At 43.0% G+C, this 20,020-nt stretch overlaps 1 protein-coding gene across 2 annotated transcripts in view; it reads right to left on the bottom strand.

The window, feature by feature from the left end:
* The window catches only part of abca2 (ATP-binding cassette, sub-family A (ABC1), member 2), a 541,802-nt gene that overhangs the window by 13,936 nt on the left and 507,846 nt on the right, over nucleotides 1–20,020 (bottom strand). For both annotated transcript variants that reach the window (XM_060841298.1, XM_060841299.1), the window contains exons 45-47: nucleotides 13,700–13,792; nucleotides 8,210–8,312; nucleotides 3,373–3,510 (exon numbers count right to left, since the gene is read on the bottom strand). In XM_060841298.1, the coding sequence (XP_060697281.1) occupies nucleotides 3,373–3,510; nucleotides 8,210–8,312; nucleotides 13,700–13,792 (334 nt within the window). The remainder of the gene's footprint in view (nucleotides 1–3,372; nucleotides 3,511–8,209; nucleotides 8,313–13,699; nucleotides 13,793–20,020) is intronic.

Genomic DNA, 20,020 nt, shown 5'->3' with positions numbered 1-20,020 from the left:
CCAGCCTCCACCACATCCTCTGGCAGCTCATTTCGTACACGTACCACACTCTGTGAAAAAGTTGCCCCTTAGGTCTCTTATATATCTTTCCCCTCTCACTGTAAACCTATGCCCTCTAGTTCTGGATTCCCCGAACCCAGGTAAAAGACTTTGTCTATTTATCCTATCCATACCCCTCACAATTTTCTAAACCTCTATAAAGTCACTCAGCCTCTGACGTTCCCAGAAAACAGCCCCAGTTGTTCAGTCTCTCCCTGTAGCTCAGATCCTCCAACCCTGGCAACATCCTTGTAAATCTTTTCTGAACCCTTTTGAGTATCACAACATCTTTCTGAAAGGAAGGAGACCAGAATTGCACACAATATTCCAACAGTGGCCTAACCAATGTCCTGTACAGCCTCAACATGATCTCCCAACTCCTGTACTCAATACTCTGACCAATAAAGGAAAGCATACCAAACGCCTTCTCACTATCCTATCTACCTGCAACTCCACTTTCAAGGCGCTATGAACCTGCACTCCAAGGTGTCTTTGTTCAGCAACACTCCCTTGGACATTACCATTAAGTGTATATGTCCTCCTAAGATTTGCTTTCCCAGACTGCAGTACTTCGCATTTATCTAAATTAAACTCCATCTGCCACTCCTCAGCACATTGGCCCATCTGATCAAGATCCCATTATAATTTGAGGTAAGCTTCTTCGCTGCCCACTACACCTCCTTTTTTGGTGTCATCAGCAAAATTACTAACTATACCTCTTCAGCTCACATCCAAATCATTGACATAAACGATGAAAAGTAGTGGACCCAGCACTAATCCTTGTGGCACTCCACTGGTCTAGTGCAAAGGTTATTTTCCTAGTAGAGACTTGATCCTAGACTTAAATTCCTTTCACCACTAATGCCTGAACAAGATGGTGCAAACACATCCAATACGTGGCCATTTAAGACTTTCATCACATCAATTTAGGTTGGACTCAACGAGAATCTTTGTTCTCCATTCTTTTGTAAGCTGGTATCCCTGCTACCCTTTGGGTAAGACAACAAACATAGAACATAACAACGCAGTACAGGCCCTTCGGCCCTCGATGATGCGCCGACCTGTCATAACAATCTGAAGCCCACCTAATCTACACTATTCCATGTACATCCATATGCGTGTCCGCTTAAATGTACTTAAAGTTGGCAAATCTACTACCGTTGCAGGCAAAGCATTCCATACCTTTACTACTCTCTGAGTAAAGAAACTACCTCTGACATCTGTCCTATATCTATCACCCCTCAATTTAAAGCTATGCCCCCTCATGCTCGCCATCACCATACTCGGAAAAAGGCTCTTTCTATCTAACCCTCTGAGCACCCCATCAGATTGACAAAGTTGCATTATTGATTTTTTTTCCTAATATTCTGGTCAAAGTCTCATCCTTAAATCAGCAAGGAAAAAAAGATGCTTGTCTGTTTACAGTACACTGTCCATAGGTAACAAGGGTGGTTAATTTCATCAAACTCAAGTGAATATGTTTAATGACATGAGGCACAATAAGTTAATGTCTTTTTTATTTCTAATGCTATTTCTTCAAATTGATAACAGTCTATGACAATACCAAGGCATTGTAAAATATTATAAACTGCAAACATGAGATAACTTTGGCAAATAGAGTTAAGGAGAATCCAAAGGGATTAAGTACAAAAAGTAACTAGGGAGAGAATAGGACCCCCTTAAAGATCAGCAAGGTTACCTACGTGTGGAGCTGCAGGAGATGGCGGAGATACTAAACTAGTATCTTGCATCAGTGTTTACTGTAGGGGAGGATATGGAAGATAGAGAACATGGGGAAATAAATAGGGATATCTTGAAAAATGTTCCTAATAAGTGGTGGTGGTGATGGACGTCTTAAAAAGCATAAAGATGGATAGATCTCCAGGACCTGATCAGGTGTACCCTAGAACTCTGTGGGAAGCTAGGGAATCGATTGCTGGGCCCTTTACTAAGATATTTGTATCATTGATAGTCATAGGCGAGGTGCCAGAGGACTGGAAGTTGGCTAATGTGGTGCAACTATTTAAGAAAAGTGGCAAGAAAAAAAACCCAGGGAAACTATAGACCAGTAAGCCTGACATTGGTGGTGAGCAAGTTGTTGGAGGGAATCCTGAGGAACAGGACTTGCATATATTTGCAAGGGCAAGGACTGGTCAACATGGCTTTGTGCGTAGCAAATTATGTCTCACTAACTTGATTTTTTTGAAGAAGTAACAAAGAGGACTGATGAGGGCAGAGCAGTAGATGTGATCTATGTGGACTTCAATAAGGTGTTTGACAAGGTTCCCCATGGGTGACTGGTTGGCAAGGTTAGATCTCATGGAATACAGGGAGAACTACCCATTTGGATACAGAACTAGTTCGAAGGTAGAAGATAGAGGATGGTGGTGGAGAGATAAACTGCAGGCCTGTGACCAGCAGTGTGCCATAAGGATCAGTGCTGGTCCACTTAATTTCATCATTTATATAAATGATTTGGATGTGAACATAAAAGGTATGGTTAGGACGTTTGCAGAAGATGACAAAAATTGGAGGTGACGTGGACAGTGAAGAAGGTTACCTCAGAGTACAATGGGATCTTGATCAGATGGGCCAGTGGACTGAGGAGTGTCAGATGGGGTTTAATTTAGATAAATGTGAGATGCTACATTTTGGGCAGGATGAATTAGGGCAGGACTTATCCACTCCAGGGTAATGTCCTGGGGAGTGTTGCTGAACAAGGAGACCTTGGTGTGCAGGTTCATAGTTCCTTGAAAGTGGAGTCACAGGTTGATAGAATAGTGAAGATGATGTTTGTTATGCTTGCCTCTATTGGGCACTGCATTGAGTTTGCACGTTCTCCCCGTGTCTGCGTGGGTTTCCTCCGGGTGCTCCGATTTCCTCCCACAGTCACAAAGATGTGCGGGTCAGGTGAATTGGCCATGCTAAATTGCCAGTACTGTTAGGTAAGGGGTAGATGTAGGGGTATGGGCGGGTTGCACTTCGGCGGGTCGGTATGGACTTGTTGGGCCGAAGGGCCTGTTTCCACACTGTAAGTAATCTAATCTAATCTAAAAAAATGTAAGCTGTGTGTGCGTGTGTTACAGACGGAAGCTTACTGGATCACAGCAGATGGGAGAAAAATTGTTTGTGGTGACAAGATTCATTTTGTATCCATGAAACTGACCAAACAAAATTAAATTTATCCTTGCATGTTTTCATGGTTTTGCCTCATAAATGTCACCTATTAGTTTGGAAGAATGTTAATTATACCACCAGTTACCAAAGAAATGTTGCCAGAGATTCACAAATTACCTTCACCCTTGATTGCCACGTGCTGTGGGATTTACTCACATTGTCCAGTGTGGTTTGACTGACGGAATAATCTTCAATTCCTAATACATCGACCACTTGCTCCATCTTACTGAAAACCTGAGCCAGTGAGATGTTTTCCGACTTCAGCTGGTACTGCACTTTGGTATGGTGTCTCTCCTAGAACAAATAAAGACTCGATCAGATGACAGCAATGTAAGCAGGTGCTGGAAATCTAAGATAAAAAAACAGATTGTTGGAGAGACTCAGTAGATCTGGCAGCATCTGTGGAGAGTAACTGTTTTGAGTCTAATGGAATTTCTGAAATTGGCAAAACAATTGGAATGAGTCCACTGTTGCAGTGGTAACCACAGATAAACACGGTTCAGAGAATCCCTACAGTGAGGAAACAGGCTCTTCGGGCCAACAAGTCCACACCAACCCTCTGAAGAGTAACCCACCCAGACCCGTTCCTTTACCCTATTATCCTATATTTACCCCTGATTAATGCACCTAACAGACATATCCCTGAACACTATGGGCAATTCAGCATGGCCAATTCACCCTGACCTGCACATCTTTGGATTGTGGGAGGAAACTGAGCACCCAGAGGAAATCCACGCAGACACGGGGAGGATGTGCAAACTCCACACAGTCACCCAGGATGGAATCAAATCTGGATCTCTGGTGCTGTGAGGCAACAGTGCTTACCACTGAGTTACTGTGCTCACATTATAGAATCATAGGACTATGACTGCTCAGAAGTCAGTCACTTCGCCCATTGTGGGGTCTGCACCAGCTCCTTGGGCATCTTAACATTGTCTCATTCTCCTGCCTTTTCCCTGCAATGTCCTCTTCAAGGCCTTGGTTGAACCCATCTCTACCATACTTCTCGGCGGTGTATTCCAGAACGTAACCACTCGCCGTGTAAAACAAAAACCTGATCTCTTTGCTTGTTTCGCAAGACGCCAACACTGCGCCTCTCTGATTCTCAATCCATTTATGAGCAGAAACAGTTTCTCCCTATGGATTCTGTCCAGATCCCTCATAATTTTGAAAACATCCTTCACATTGACCAAGAAAAGGAGTCACAATCTCTCCAATCTTTCCATGTACCTGAACTACCTTGTCCCTGGAACTATTCTTGCAAACCTCTTCTGCACACTCTCCAGTGCATTCACAGCCTTCCTGTAGTGTGGCAACCAGAGCTGGACACAATACACCTGCTGAGTTCAAGCTAATATTCAATATAAGCTCATCACAACTTTCCAGTAGTTACTGACCTAAAACTATTGAACTGCTTTATCTCTCAATTTTCTGAGCTTTCCAAATCTCTTCTTGATAGATGCTAATGTGCACAGTCAGCATTCATTATCTGCATTTCTAGTCTTCAATTACACAAATGGTGCTCACTCCAAGCAAGACAACTTCTAAATAGTGATTTTTCCCCAACCCCCAACTCCTGGACTTTGCTTTGTGTTTCTGGATGAGTTATTCCTTGGACATTGACTCACGTTATAATCAGTTGGACTAGGCCTGTTCAATCCTGGATCCCAGGCTCATTCTCTCTACAACCAGACTAGCGATTCTACTTCATTGCCAGTGGTTCAAATTGAACTGACTCTGCCAAATAGGCCTCTAATCAATCAAGTGTCCCCACAGATGTCAGCCACCATCAATTGGATGGATTGAGTTGTGACTGATGCGTCTTAGGACCAAACAGATGCCTAGATTGAACAAAGCCTACCTCCCCTTTCATTTATAGATTGACCAATCAGCACAGGAACTAGGACCAACTGTGTGTGTTTTTTGACAAATATTTGTGGAGAAAAAAAATGGAGCCAGATCCTATAGTAGGAGTAATGCCGAACAAGCACTAAGAGACCAGAGGGGTCTATCAGATTTACATAATATTTGATGCTCATCCTCCAGCACAGTGGGTGCAAGCAGATGGCTGTGTCCACTGGGCCAAACGGCATAAGACTGTTGTCTGTTTCAAAAAAAAAGCATAGTCAACACCATTGCAGAGACAGCCAGACTGAGCACACATATCCCCTTCTGCTAGAATCAATAGCTGTACTGTTCCCTTCCAGTTGTTGCATTGGGAAGTTCTGTTGTGTTTTTGAAAGTATAAACCTATTTCAAATAACGCCTCAATAGAGGAAGAGGTTCAAACCAAAAATTGAAAGGGTGGAACCCAAAGTTAAACTTCCATCAGGTTTTGGAATGTTTCACCCTATTTTATTCTGAGTTGAGGTGACTGGTCATCATTCTGCTACTTTCATGATGACATCACCTTGCAGGTGATGACAGAATGCCACAGAGAAACAAAGTTAATGGTGTTAAATCAATGGCCTTTTGTGTTGGGGGTAGATGAAGAGATAGCCAGCAACGCACTGCAATAGTCAAGAGGCAGCTATGCGAGGAAAGAGGATTTCAGCTGAGGCAGGGTGGAGTGAGCTAAGGGTAAGGACGGAGATCTTCAGTAGTCTTCATGAAGTAAGGCGTGTACAGCAGCAGAAGTTATGTAAACTATTCACTGCATATTGCTCTTTTCAAAATGTTATGACATTTGTAGATGAAAAGTTTTACGTTTTGACTCCTATTTAAGAGGTGGAGTAAAATGATGCAATAAATGTGCTCCATCGACTACAGTGGGACCTTGGTCATTTTGCAGCTCACTGATAGCTTTCACAGGGGAGAGCTTGTGCCTCAAGGGAGAGTGTACCCCACTCTGAGACTGGGGCTCCAAGCTCAAGTTTCACTCGAGGGCATGAAGGGGGTGCTCATGACCTGGCCAGTCAACCTGCCAACCTTACAACATGCCCATGGCAGGTGGTGACAATGGGGAGATTCCTGCCAGTCAACCTCGATATAAAAAATGGAGCCCTTTAATCCTTAAAAACAGAAATTGCGGGAAAGTCTCAGTGGATCTGGCATCTTGTGGACAGCATTCAGAGATAACTCTTGGAGTTCAGTGATTCTTCTTCAGAACGGTCTTCTCTTTAATCTTTAGCCACTTGTTGCTCTCTGAAGCAGCAAGGTGCCTATGGTCCCCACAGGACTGCAGTTAATTATAGACAGATGGCTTATAGTGGTTGCAGCTAAATGGTGTAAAATCATAATGCTCAAACCATTCAGCTTTTCGACCCATCTGCTTGTGCCAGCTCTCTGTAACTCTTCCTTAATTAATTCCACCGACCTGCTTCTTTCTTGTAGCCACACTATCTTTTTTATTATTTCCAAACTACAGCCAATTCTCTTTTGAACGTACAACTGAATTCCAGACAGGAGCTCTCATGGTTGGTGCAGAGGTGAAGTTGGGGGAAGGTAAGAGCACAGATAAAGTATCCCACTGGCCTCATGAGTCCTCAGATGCAGGCCGAATGGCATCTCATTTTAGTCGCAAAGTAAAAGGGGTGGCCAAGTGGCTCAGTGGTTAGCACTACTGCCTCACAGTGCCAGGGACCCGGGTTCGATTCCTCTCTTGGGTGACTGTGGGTGGACTTTACACATCCTCCCCCTGTCTACATGGGTTTCCTCCGGGTGCTCTGGTTTCCTCCCACAGTCCAAAGATATGCAGGCCTGTTGGACTGACCATGGGAAATTGCTCCACAGTGTCCAGGGTTTCTGGATCTTAGGCTGGATTAGCCAGGGTGGTATTTAGCTTGGGTAAATGTGGGGTTATAAGAATAATGTGGGATATCCTTTGGAGGGTCAGTGCATATTTGATGGGCCGAATGGCCTTTTCTGCACTGTTGGGATTCTATGATTCTAAAATAAGGTACTCAAAATCCATGGTAATTGATTGACCTTTCACAGAAGTTGGTTTTCAAAGATCCAAATAAACGTGGCAAAGATGCTTTTCCTTTGTTTAAATTTATCCCCAGTGCCTTGTAAACATAAATACAAAAGAACGTGGAACTGTAACACCACTGTCCATCACTGAATTACACAGGAGTGATGGTACTCTACTGCTGAAGGTCACCGTTACAAACCCCCCTTCAAGACTTGAGCATATGATTTAAGCAGATACTGATCAAGATAGCACTGCACTGTTGGAGGTGCTGTGTTTCAGGCAAGATATTAAGCCGAGGCTCAGTCTTCCATCTCAGGCGAATGCAAAACTTTTCATGACTCCACTTAAACAGAATGCTCTGGCCAATGTTTATCCTTCAACCAAAGTCACTAAGAACTGATTATCTGACAGTTAATCTGATTCATTGCTGTTTATGGCACCTTGTCACACGCAGTTTGCCTACTTTGTCTCACATTAAAATTCTGAAGGTTGCTGAAGAAACTGCGCTCATAAATTTGGCCGAACCGTTCTAGGGAAACTGACAGAAATGAATTAGTCACAATTTACTGCTCAGGAAACAAAGCAACATCTTAGCACCAACGAATGACAAGATTGGAGTGGAATTTTGAGCATTCTACTCACTACAGGTCACAATCAACTTTAAAGGATCACTTTGATGGACTCTTGGTATGTGATCGCTTTTCCTTCATTGAGGACGGGGATTTAAATGGAGCCTCCTCCACCTCCAGTGAGCTGGGTAATTGTCCAGAAACAATCACAATTGGTTGCGGCAGATTTGAACTTGTTCCTAAACTTTGGAAGAGTTAGAAACAGTTCAGGAGGTCATCCAGCCAGTGTGAAATAGGCAAGTGAGAGGGTAATACATATCTCAGTTGGACAAACGAACCAAAGCATATTTCCAGGATGAGTGTACTTACGCTGTTGGATTGGGAAGGAGCAAAGGGACAACATACTATGGCGTGGCACCAATTATTTAAAGGGAGAGTGTCAGTGTTCCCTGTTGCATCTGTTTATGCATAAGGACAAATCAAGCAAGATAGATTTCGGTTAAATTCTTACCTTTAAAACTGCTTCAGGGAAATTTCTGTTGAAGAAGCGGACAACTTCTTTGACATACAAGCTGGCCTTTGTTCGGACAGTGATCATGTAGCCATCGCCGAACCTTGGCAAGAAGCAAACCAAAAGCGGTGATCAATCTGAATCCAATTTAACATCAGACGGCCGTCATTGTACATCCACAATTTTGTGTGACACGGAGTTTGGAAGAAATTGTGCACCTGCATTGACCTTAAATGGGGCTCAAAGGGCAGAATCCCAAGGAGGAACTAAATAGGGTTCTTAGATCTAAACTAATCAAAGTCATGGGGCAAAATTGGGATCAGGAGACTGAGTTGGTTGACCAGCCATGATGATACTAAATGGCGGAATAGGTTTGAAGGGCCGAATAGCCTACCACTGCTCCTTTCTTTAATGTTTCTACCTCAGACAAAGACACGATCCACATGTAGATGAACACGTTTTGAAAACAAAACCCTCTCGTGTAAAACCTACGATGGATGTGAGCACTTTAAAAGAAAGTCATATTTTGGATGTACAATTTATTTAGACCCAGATCTACCATTTTGATTCAGTTGAACTCCTTTAGCTGAGAAGAAAAATATAAATATTGTACCAACAGTGTGGCTCAGCGGTTAGCGCTGCTACCTCACAGCATCGGGTCCCAAGTTCGATTCCAGCCTCGGGCAACGGTCTGTGTGGAGTTCCTGCATGGGTTTCCTCCAGGTGCTCCAGTTTCCTCCCACAATTCAAAGATGTGCAGGTTAGCTGAATTGGCCATGCTAAATTGCCCAAAGGTGTTCAGGGATGTGTAGGTCGGTGCATTAGTCAAGGGAAAACATAGGGCAATAGGTTTGGGTGGGATACTCTTCAGGGGTTCAGTGTGGACTTTTGGGGTGAAGGGCCTGTTTCCAAAATGTCAGGAATCTAATGCTAAAAAAAGTCTGACAATTGAAATACACGGTCAGCTGAGTTATATTGAATCCATCTACAGTTGCACTCCCACTGCTACTCCCCTTCCTTCTTCCTTTCATTTGACCTTCTACTTCTCCACCTGTCCACCACCCAATTCCTACTCTATTTTGCAAATTCTCTCTTACCTCCCACTCCCAACCTTTGGAGAAGCTGATATTTTCCCACATGATGCACTCCCAGCTCTTTTCATTCCTTCACTAACTGCCTGTACCTCAGTGTTACTGGATGCCCTTAGTGCAAAACCGCTCCACTTTTTTACTCACTCATCTTAAAAAGCTCACTTTTGATACCTACTGCTCCACTTCCAAGCTCCTTAGTTTTGATTCAAAGCCTTTTAACAGGTCATCACTTCCCAGCTAAGTGCTCAGATCTCTCGGAGACAACTTATTGGCGTTTCTATGGCCCATAACTGATACACCAGCAAGATCTCTCTGATCAAAGTGAATGGTATTGTCTAGTCTCAGCTTTCTGCGACCTCAATGCAGGCTTTGATTGCACTCTCCAGCCCCTTAGTCACATGAAAATGGGTGGGCTGATTAGGAAGAGTCAGCATAGATTTCTAAAGGGGAAATTGTATTTAACTAACTTGCTGGAGTTTTTTGACTTCTATAGGAAAGATATCGTTAAACTTGAAAGGGTGCAAGAAAAGGATGTTGCTAGGGTTGGAGGGATTGAGCTACAGGGAGAGCTGAACAGGCTGGGGCTATTTTCCCTGGAGCATCGGAGGCTGAGGGGTGGCCTTATAGAAGTTTATGAAATCATGAGAGGGTATGGACCGTGCGAATAACCAAGACCTTTTTCCCATGGTAGGGGGAATCCATAACTAGAGGGCATAGTTTTAAGATGAGAGCGACAAGATTTAAAAGGCAGCTAAGGGGCAACCTTTTCACACAGAAGGTGCTGCATGTAAGGAATGAGCTGCGATTCCTGAGGAAGCAGTGGAGGCTGCTACAATTATAACATTGTTGCAATTGTACCAGCCTCCACCACTTCCTCTGGCAGCTCATTCCACACACATACCACTCTATGCGAAAAAGTTACCCCTTAGATCTCTATTATATCTTTCCCCTCTCACCCTAAACCTATGCCCTCTCGTTCTGAACTCCCTGACCCGAGGGAAAAGACTTTGTCTATTTATCCTATCCATGCCCCTCACGATTTTATAAACCTCTAGAAGGTCACCCCTCAGCCTCCGATGCTTCAGAGAAAACAGCCCCAGCCTGTTCAATCTCTCCCTATAGGTCAAATCCTCCAACTCTGGCAACATCCTTAATCTTTTCTGAACCCTTTCAAGTTTCACAACATCTTTCTGATAGGAAGGAGACCAGAATTGCATGCAATATTCCAAAAGTGACCTAACCAACATGACCTCCCAAATCCTGTACTCAATACTCTGACCAATAAAGGAAAGCATACCAAATGCCTTCTTCACTATCCTATCTACCTGCGACTCTACTTTCAAGGAGCTAAGAACCTGTACTCCAAGGTCTCTTTGTTTAGCAACACTCCCCAGGACCTTATCATTAAGTGTATAAGTCCTGCTAAGATTTGCTTTCCCAAAATGCAGCATCTCGCATTTATCTAAATTAAACTCTATCTGCCACTCCTCAGCCCATTGTTTCCCTGCTATACATTCATGATATGGAACTTGGTATGCAAGGGGCAATTTCAAAGTTTAAAGACACCAAACTTGGAAAGAATTGCAAATTGTAAATTATGAAGAGGACAGTGTTGATCTCCAAAAGGACACTGACAAATAAGTGGAGGGGGTAGATATGAGGCAGACAAGGTTCTACAGTCAAGTATGAGATGATGTACTTTGGTAGGGAGACCACTGAAAGGCAATCTAACATAAGTTGCAGGAGCAGAGGGATTTACATACGTATGTGCATAAATCATTGCAAGGAGCAGGACTGGCGGACAATAGTAAATAAAGCACACAGTGTCCTTAGCTTCATTAACAGGTGTATAGTATACAAGAGCAAGGGGATAATGTTGAACTTGCACAAGTTTCAGACCTCAGCTGGAGTATTGTGTACAGCTGTGAACACCACATTATAGGAAGGATGTGAATGCATTGGAGATCGTGCAGATGCAATTTGCAAGAATGGTTCCAGGAATGAGAAACTTCAGTAATCAAGATAAATTTAAGAAATTTGGACTGTTCTTGGAGAGAAGTAGGTTGAGAAGAAATTTGATAGAGGTTTTCAAATTTATGAGTTGCCTGGACAGAGTGGATAGAGAAAAGCTGTTGCAGCTCGTAAAAGGAACAAGAACGAGTTGAATGCAATCGATCTAAAGGGATGTGCAAAAGATGCAACGGTGTTATGTGAATAGTAAGTGTATGGAAATATGGTGGAGGCAGGTTCAACTGAGGCTTTCAAAGGGCATTGGATGATTATTTGGATAGAAAAACTGAACAAGGGTATGGGAAGAAGGCAGGAGATTGGAACGAGGCAATGATGCTTGTTTGAAAGCTGGTGCAGGCATGATGGGCCAAATGGCCTCAATCTACGTCATAACAACTCTGTGATCATCTAATTGTTACTGGTCTGAGGTGCTACCACTCTAATGGATCCTAACACAGTCGGCACATCTTTAGAGGCTGCTGCTCTTCTCACTAACGCACAGCCACCTTCAGGATGATTCCGTGGGCCATTTTCTTCCTCCATCCATTTGCCTGCCCTCATTGCCATGCCTTGGCACAATGCCAGTTCCTTGGTTTATACTGATGACTCCCAACACTAAGACTTCCATCAACACTGTGATCTCTGTATGGATAGATTGTCTTACTGAGATCAGTTGAGGGAAATTAAAATTCAAAACAGCAATAACCATCAATATTTGGTCCCTACCGTATATCTAAAGAACTGTGGCATTTGACATAACCCACAGGTGAGCTTCAAACTGCACATACTATCTTTAAGCAGAATCATTTACCTCTTCAACATCAGCCACTCACTCAATAAGTTCAGCTTTCATATTCATGTTACTTTGTTATGTCCAGTTATCAATTAACTGCAGCATGTTCAAAATTCAACTGCAGTGCTATGATCCTGCTCTCCACTAAGTTCCATTTACCTACCACCCTCCTCCCACTCCTCCTTATTGATTTATAGTGATCATCCCTACCAGTTTTCCATCTTATTCTCCAACCACTGGATTTCCAATGCACTTATTTAAAATTCCGGTCCTCAAGTACTTCCACAGCCTTATCTCAAAATACAAACACAATCATGAGACCTCTGTACATTGTCCACCATTGATGGCAGAGCCTTTATCCCATTGTTGAATAACTCTGCTAACCTTCTACTGTTGTGTTGTGTCTCACTTTCAGCATACCTTTCAGAGACATGTTCACGATATTATCCCTCTATCACAGCACATGACCTGAGGGGAGAGTGGTCTCAGACTCCATCTCAGGGTAGATAAAGCATGGTGTTTGAAAAAGCACAGGTCACGCAGCATCCGAGGAGCAAGAGAGTGAACGTTTCGAGTAGGACTCTTCTTCAGAGTACTTTTTCCAGCACTTTTCTTTTTCAACTCTGATGCGCCAGCAACTGCAGTCCTCACTTTCTCCTTCATACCTCATCTTGTCTAAGGTCAAATGAAGCATGGCACTCTATGGGAAGCATGGCCCTGTGTCTTAAATCTGCTTTTTAACCTTTCACCCAACATAAATCACCTTAGGCTGATTTCCCTATTCTTGCAGTTGTGGTAAAGGTGGTTACATCTTTAAGGTAGTTGTAAATGATGCAGGTGGTGGCCTCGCTCTACTGGTGTTCCAAGTGAAACTTGGCCGTTTAGGCTTGGTTTGTAGATTCTAGACCTGTGACAATCAGAACCCAGTGATAATAAGGGAGCAGAAACTAGCCATTGAGAATTCAATAACCTTTCTCAGGGAATGGCAAACAGACTTATGTGCTTAGATAATAATCACCTAGTTTCCCCACCTCCACGTTATACAGAAATTGTCACAGTGTTGACTAGAGTGCTTGTGTGTGTGTGTGTGTGTGTGTGTGTGTGTGTGTGTACACACTGGAGATGCTAGTCTCCGTGTCAATGGGGAATGTCTGCGTGTACACTCGAGATGTTAGTGTCTGTGTCAATGGGGAATATCCGTGCAGCCACTGGAGGTGTTAATGTCCATATCAATGGGGAATATTGGTATATACAGTGGAGGTGTTAATGTCCATATCAAGGGGGAATATCGGTGTATACATTGGAGGTGTTAGTGTCCGTGTCAATGGGGAATGTCTGTGTGTACAGAGGAGGTATTCATGTATCATAGTACACAAGTTGTGTCAGAGTGAGTGGCACTGTTGTCATGATGATCAGTTGGTAAAGAACATTTTATTCAAATTCTCTGAGTTTAGAATGTTTACCTCATGTCAAAGGAAATAAAGGAAGAAATGCAACCTTGATTAGTAAACATAAGAGACTAATGGTGCTGATTTGCTGGTTTAGTGCTAAGTGTCTGATTAGGATGGGTTGGGGATGGCTGAAACATTAAATTACCGGTTTTTCAAGTGCTGGATGCTGCCAAGACATTTGAAGCGTCCATTCACCATGATGGCCAGTCTTGTGCACAGTGCTTCACATTCTTCCATGCTGTAGAGATCAAAAGATGCAGATTAAAGATACCATGTTCCCACTCCCTCACCAATTTCTAAAGCACAGACAAACAATGGCACATAATGTTTCTGCTTTAGCTCAACTTGTCTTTTCAAATTATTTATCAACATCACGATTGCAGTGAAAAGATCCCATCTCTCACCTGTACCCTTTGTACTTTTACAAGATGGAATGTGGTTTCATCTTCATTCAGAAAGCCACAATTCTGAAGAATGATATAACTCACCTGATGTAATCAGGAAACATTTCCTGGTCAGATTCAGAAGCTGTCTCTGCTCAACAAATGTGCATACTTGAATCAGGTATAACAATGTTTGACTGGGATATCTTCATGTTTATTGAATTAAAAATGGACATCAGAATTTTTTTAAACATACAAAAGGTACTTTCTCCTAATGGGCAATTATAAAGTGACGTTAACAATTATGTTCTCAATTTCCATTGGAGAAGTAAATCTCAGGATTCTAGTCTGTGATGTTATTCCAGTCATGTGTCCTACTTGTCTGTCTGGTAAAATTTGACAATGCCATTTGCATAATTATTGTGAAATTCACATCAGCATCTACTCATTCACTTGCTGTTGTTGACCTGTTATAGTTCGACGAGCGAGTCTGTCAGTAGTATGTCTCCTTATTTTCCATTTGGTTTGCACTTACTGAAACTTTCCCACTTCCAAATAGCTCCACTTCAGCCCGCGCCTTTACAGAATGGAGGAGAAATTCAAACTGATGCAAAATGGGTGCGAATGGATTAGTTCTACCTGCAGCACCTGATATTCATTCAAAAGAAAATACTACGTATGCTGGGAATCCAAAACCAAAACACAAATTGCTGAAAAAGCTCAGCAGGTCTCAGACGGAGAAATGGAGCTAATATTTTGAGCCAGGTATCACTCCACAGGTTCTGAAGATGCCTCATATTGGAGTTGAAATGTTAACTCTGTTTCACTCTCCACAGATGCTGCCAGACCTGCAGAGTTTCTCCAGCAATTTCTATTTCTGTTCCTGATATTCAGTTTCTCGGTTGTCAGTTATACTAACATCAAGTGCTGTGAATAATGTGTGGCCAATCCCATACTGCCTGCTGTGCAATGCCCAAGGTAAGTATCGATCCCAAAATATTCACTCAAACAGACAGACCTGAGTAGATCAACATACCCTGGGGTCCCAGATTAACAGGGTCTTGTTTCAATTCACTTAATTTTCCAGTGTACTTCACAGAATAATAGCATCAGATTTTGGGATAAACTCCAACAGTAGAGTGGATTTGAGTTAATACATTTTCATGTAAAAAATGAGGTCTGCAGATGCTGGAGATCACAGCTGCAAATGTGTTGCTGGTCAAAGCACAGCAGGTTAGGCAGCATCTCAGGAATAGAGAATTCGACGTTTCGAGCATAAGCCCTTCATCAGGAAGGGCTTATGCTCGAAACGTCGAATTCTCTATTCCTGAGATGCTGCCTAACCTGCTGTGCTTTGACCAGCAACACATTTGCAGTTAATACATTTTCATGAAAGTATTATGTCTGCTCGTTTAACTTGGGACCTATATTCATTTCAATAAAATTTACGCTGTGGTTCAGTGGGTAGCACTCATGCCTGTGAGTCACAAGGTTCTGGGTTTTTCAGAGTTCCATTCTGAAGTCCCCAGCTGAAATACTCCAGTGCTGTACCATCAGAGGGGTTGTCTTTCAGATGTTAACTTCAAGCCCAGTCTGTATTCTCAAGACGATGTGAAAGATCGCAAAGGATCATCTTCCCTGCTGTCCAGCTGCCATTCCTCAAACATCACCAAAACAGATAATTTGGTCTTGATCATGTTCTTTATGCATGTGACAAAGGATCATCCTCAACTTGAAATGTCTATTTTTCTCTCTATCGATACTGCCTGCCTTGAATCATATCATAAAATCCATGCAGTCTTGAATCAGGCCATTCAGACCATTAAATCCACACCGACCCACTGAACAGCATCCCACCCAGACATGCTCCCCTATCCTATAGCTGTAACATTGTATTACCCATGGCTAATCCACCTAGCCGTCACATCCCTGAACACTGTGGGAGGTAACCACAACACCCGGAGGAAACTCACGCAGACACAGCGAGAATGTGCAAACTCCACACAGACGGTTGCCTGAGTATATTTTCAGAATTGTCTGCTTTTTTTGTGGTACTTGGCAATACATAAATTGGCTGCCACGATACTTACATTAGACGATTGACAACATTACAAAAGTTGATTCCTGTAAAATGTTTAGGGATATCATAAAAGGTGATATCTTATTACGAATCTTTCTTTTACAGTGGTTAACTTGAGTTAAAATAATGGACACTGAATTCATGCAAATGTTGAGATGCCCATTATTAATGTCACAAAGCACAATCTCATCCCACTGCACAATATGCCGAGGATATGTTACAAAAATAAAACTACACCTGACTATGCATTCCAACTAAATTATACAGCTGCATGTGGTTAATTCAGTTGAACATCATAATTGGGTTGGTTTTGCAAACTGAACCTGCACAGTCATCTGTTCTGATATTAGGTATACAAAAGGAAAACCGAAATTGGGGCTGCATGATAAAATGAAGACAACTAAATGATTGAAAGGCTTATTTAAAGCATTTCAAATATACCAACATTGCAATTAAACGTCAAAAAGCCATTTCTTGCACTAAATGAAAAAGAATTTTTTTTTTTACATACAATGTTTTTTTCCACCATCCTCACAGGCATGACTGGATTTTCTGGAAGAGTTTGTTTCAGATTTCTAACATCTGTGGTATGCCTTTGAGAGTTTCAGCACAGATGCCTAGATTTGTACCTGATGTGGAATTGACTGATTTGTATCCTGATATGCCTGTCCTTCAGTGGAAAGCACAATGCTTATTAAAGTTGCTTTGCTGCAGCAGATAACAGAAGCACAATTCCCAACAACTCAAATCCTCTTCCTCCAGTGTCTAATTATCATGCAAATGCCCACAGGTTGCGATCAATTCCTGGACTGGTTCATTGGTGGTTTGCAACGTTGAAGTACACTTGGTTATGGCGCAAACTTGAATTGACTTTGGAATCTCATGCTTTTCTAAGACAACCACACAAGGATTTGGCTAAAAGTAGTAAGTGTGTGGTAACTGAGAATCATGGTGAGAATTCTTATTCATCTCTGTCCTTTACAGTGCCAGCAGTCATACTGTGTCCAGTTCTGGTTGCCCTGCTTTTAGAAGAAGGATATTATTAAATTGGAGAGGACGCAGAAAAGATTTACCAGGATGTTGCTGGGAAATGAGGATTTGAGTTATAGGGAGGGGCTGGGTAGGCCGGAACCTTTTTTCACTGGAGCGTAGGAGGTCAAAGGGTGACCTTCTTGCAGATTATAAAATCAGAAGAGGCCATGAGTTCAAAATTAGGGGACATATTTTCAAGGTGAGAAGGGAAAGATTTAGAAGGGACCTGAGAGGCAACTTTTTCACATAGAGGGTGATTCTTAAATGGAATGAACTGCCAGAAGAAGTGGTACAGGTAGGTACAGTTACAATATGCAAAAGGCATTCAGACAGATACATGATTTGGAAAGGTTTCGAGGGATATGGGTCAAACACAGGTAAATGGGACTAGTTTAGCTTGGGAAACTTGGTTAGCATGGATGAGTTGGGCCGAAGGGTCTGTTCCCGTGCTGTATGACCAGAAATATCGACATCAACCACAAGACGGTGAAAAGAATTGCCACAGCAAGCTCAGACTGTGCCCATTTAGTTGAAAGAATTGAGATATTATTTACAACGAAACTTGCTGCATTAACTTCAGCCATGAGATCATAGAATCACTACAGTCTGGAAGAAGGCCATTCAGCCCATCAGGCCTATACTGACCCTCTGAAGAATATCTCACCCACACCCATCCCTGCTACCCTAGCCCTGTAACCCTGCCTTTCTCATAGCTAACCCACCTAGCCTTCATATCTCTGGATTCTATGGGCAATTTAGCATGTCCAATGCACTGAACTTGCACATCTTTGGATTGTGGGATGAAAGTTGAGCACCTGGCAGAAACCCATGCAGACACAGGGAGAATGTGCGTATTCCACACAGTTGGTTACCTGAGGGAGGAATTGAACTCAGGCAACAGCGCTAACCACTGAGGCACCATGTGGCCCAAATGGGATCTGGGTGCTACCGGCAAGGCCAGCGTTTGTTGCCCATTCTGAACTGCCCTGGTTATGACTTAATTAAAAATCACACAACACCAGGTTATAGTCCAATAAGTTTATTTGGAAGTACAAGCTTTTGGAGCTTCCTGATGAAGTGACAGCGCTCTGAACACTTGTATTTCCAAATAAACCTGAAGTGCAGATGATTAGATTAGATTAGATTACTTACAGTGTGGAAACAGGCCCTTCGGCCCAACCAGTCCACACCGACCCGCCGAAGCGCAACCCCCCCATACCCCTACCTTTACCCCTTATCTAACACTATGGGCAATTTAGCATGGCCAATTCACCTGACCTGCACATCTTTGAACTGTGGGAGGAAACCGGAGCACCCGGAGGAAACCCACGCAGACACGGGGAGAATGTGCAAACTCCACACAGTGAGTCGACTGAGTCAGGAATTGAACCCAGGTCTCTGGCGCTGTGAGGCAGCAGTGCTAACCACTGTGCCACCGTGCCACCTATTTGACTATAACCTGGTGTTGTGTAATTTTTAACTTTGTCCACCCCAGTCCAACACCAGCTCCTCCACATCCTGGTTATGACATACTAGACCACCCCAGAGTGCAGTTACAAGTCAGCCATGATGCTGTGGGTTTACAGTCACATTGTTGGCACAACCGGTAAGGATGTCACTGCATGGGTTTCCTCCGGGTGCTCCAGTTCCCTTCTACAATCCAAAGATGTACAGGTTAGGTGGACTGGCGATGCTAAATTGCCTGTAGTTTGCAGGGATAGGCAGGTTAGGGTAGGAGTAGGTGGGTAGGGTAGGAGGGGTGGGTCTGGGTAGGAGGACCTTCGGAGGGTCAGTATGGGCCTGATGGGCTGAATGGCCTGCTTCCAGACTGCAATGATTCTATGATTCTTCTTAAAAGAACATTAGTGAGTTAGATGGAATTTAATAACAGCTGATGATTGTTTCTTATTCGCCATTGCTGGCAGTGGTTTTCAATTCAAGAATTAGTCATTGAATTTAAACATCATCAGCTAGGAGGCTTTATTGTCAAGGGTAACACCCCTGCCCTAGAGTCTGAAGCTCTGGGTCCTAGTGCCAGGTTGTGTTGGCCAGGGAAGGTTCATTTGTAACGTGATGATCAACCTGTAAAGGTCTTCCACAACACACCCATGGCAACTGCTAAGAGTTGCAAGCATCTTCTGGCTAGCCAGATGGAAAGAGATTATAAAACTGCAGATGCTGGTTTCCAAAATAGACAGGCAGGAGACTGGAAGAACACAGCAAGCCAGACAGCATCAGGAGATGGAGAAGTCCTGAAGAAGGGTTCCACCCGAAACATCAACCTCTCCACCTCCAGATACTGCCTGGCTTGCTTGTTCTACCAGCCTCCTGCCTGTCCAAACCAGATGGAAAGGGCATCCAAGAGCTATAAAACCAGCTGCCAAATGAAGAATAGCGGTTGACACCCAAGTGATGAGCCATCGTTCTGGCAACTTGACATAATTTTGGAGGAAGTTAAAAGAAAATTTAACAACCCAGCAGCTACCATGGTGAGATTCGAACTCCTGACCATACAGCATTTGGTTGGGTTCCTGAATTACTACCTCAGTAACATTACCTTCAGCTCCCTATTAACCAGATAGACAGGGTCTGTCACAATGCATTGGGGCGTCTGACAAAGTATTATTCAATTAACAATCTTTTTTGTAAAATATAAAATGAGTTTTTGAGGTTTTTCACTATTATTGCCATTTAATTAGCAGCATTACAGCTGGAATAGTTTCGTATTTTTGACTGAAATTAAGAAAAGACTCCTTGTTATTAAGGTTGCCAACCCTTGCCTGAGGGGGTAGAACAGAGTACATCACAGGGCACATTATAAGTGACCTCTGGTAGGAACAGGTTTGGTGTGCATTTTCTCATTGCTGCTCTCTTACATCTTAGAATGCTCCTTCCCCACTTTCTTTTTGATGTTCATAGTTCAATTCTATCTCCTGATTGTGGATGTGATTGAAACCATGTCATGCAAGAA

This window comes from Hemiscyllium ocellatum, chromosome 21 (assembly GCF_020745735.1).
Source record: "Hemiscyllium ocellatum isolate sHemOce1 chromosome 21, sHemOce1.pat.X.cur, whole genome shotgun sequence".
NCBI lineage: Eukaryota > Metazoa > Chordata > Chondrichthyes > Orectolobiformes > Hemiscylliidae > Hemiscyllium > Hemiscyllium ocellatum.
The sequence above is the reverse complement of the archived record's forward strand: the minus strand, read 5'-3'. Positions and strand labels throughout refer to the sequence as shown.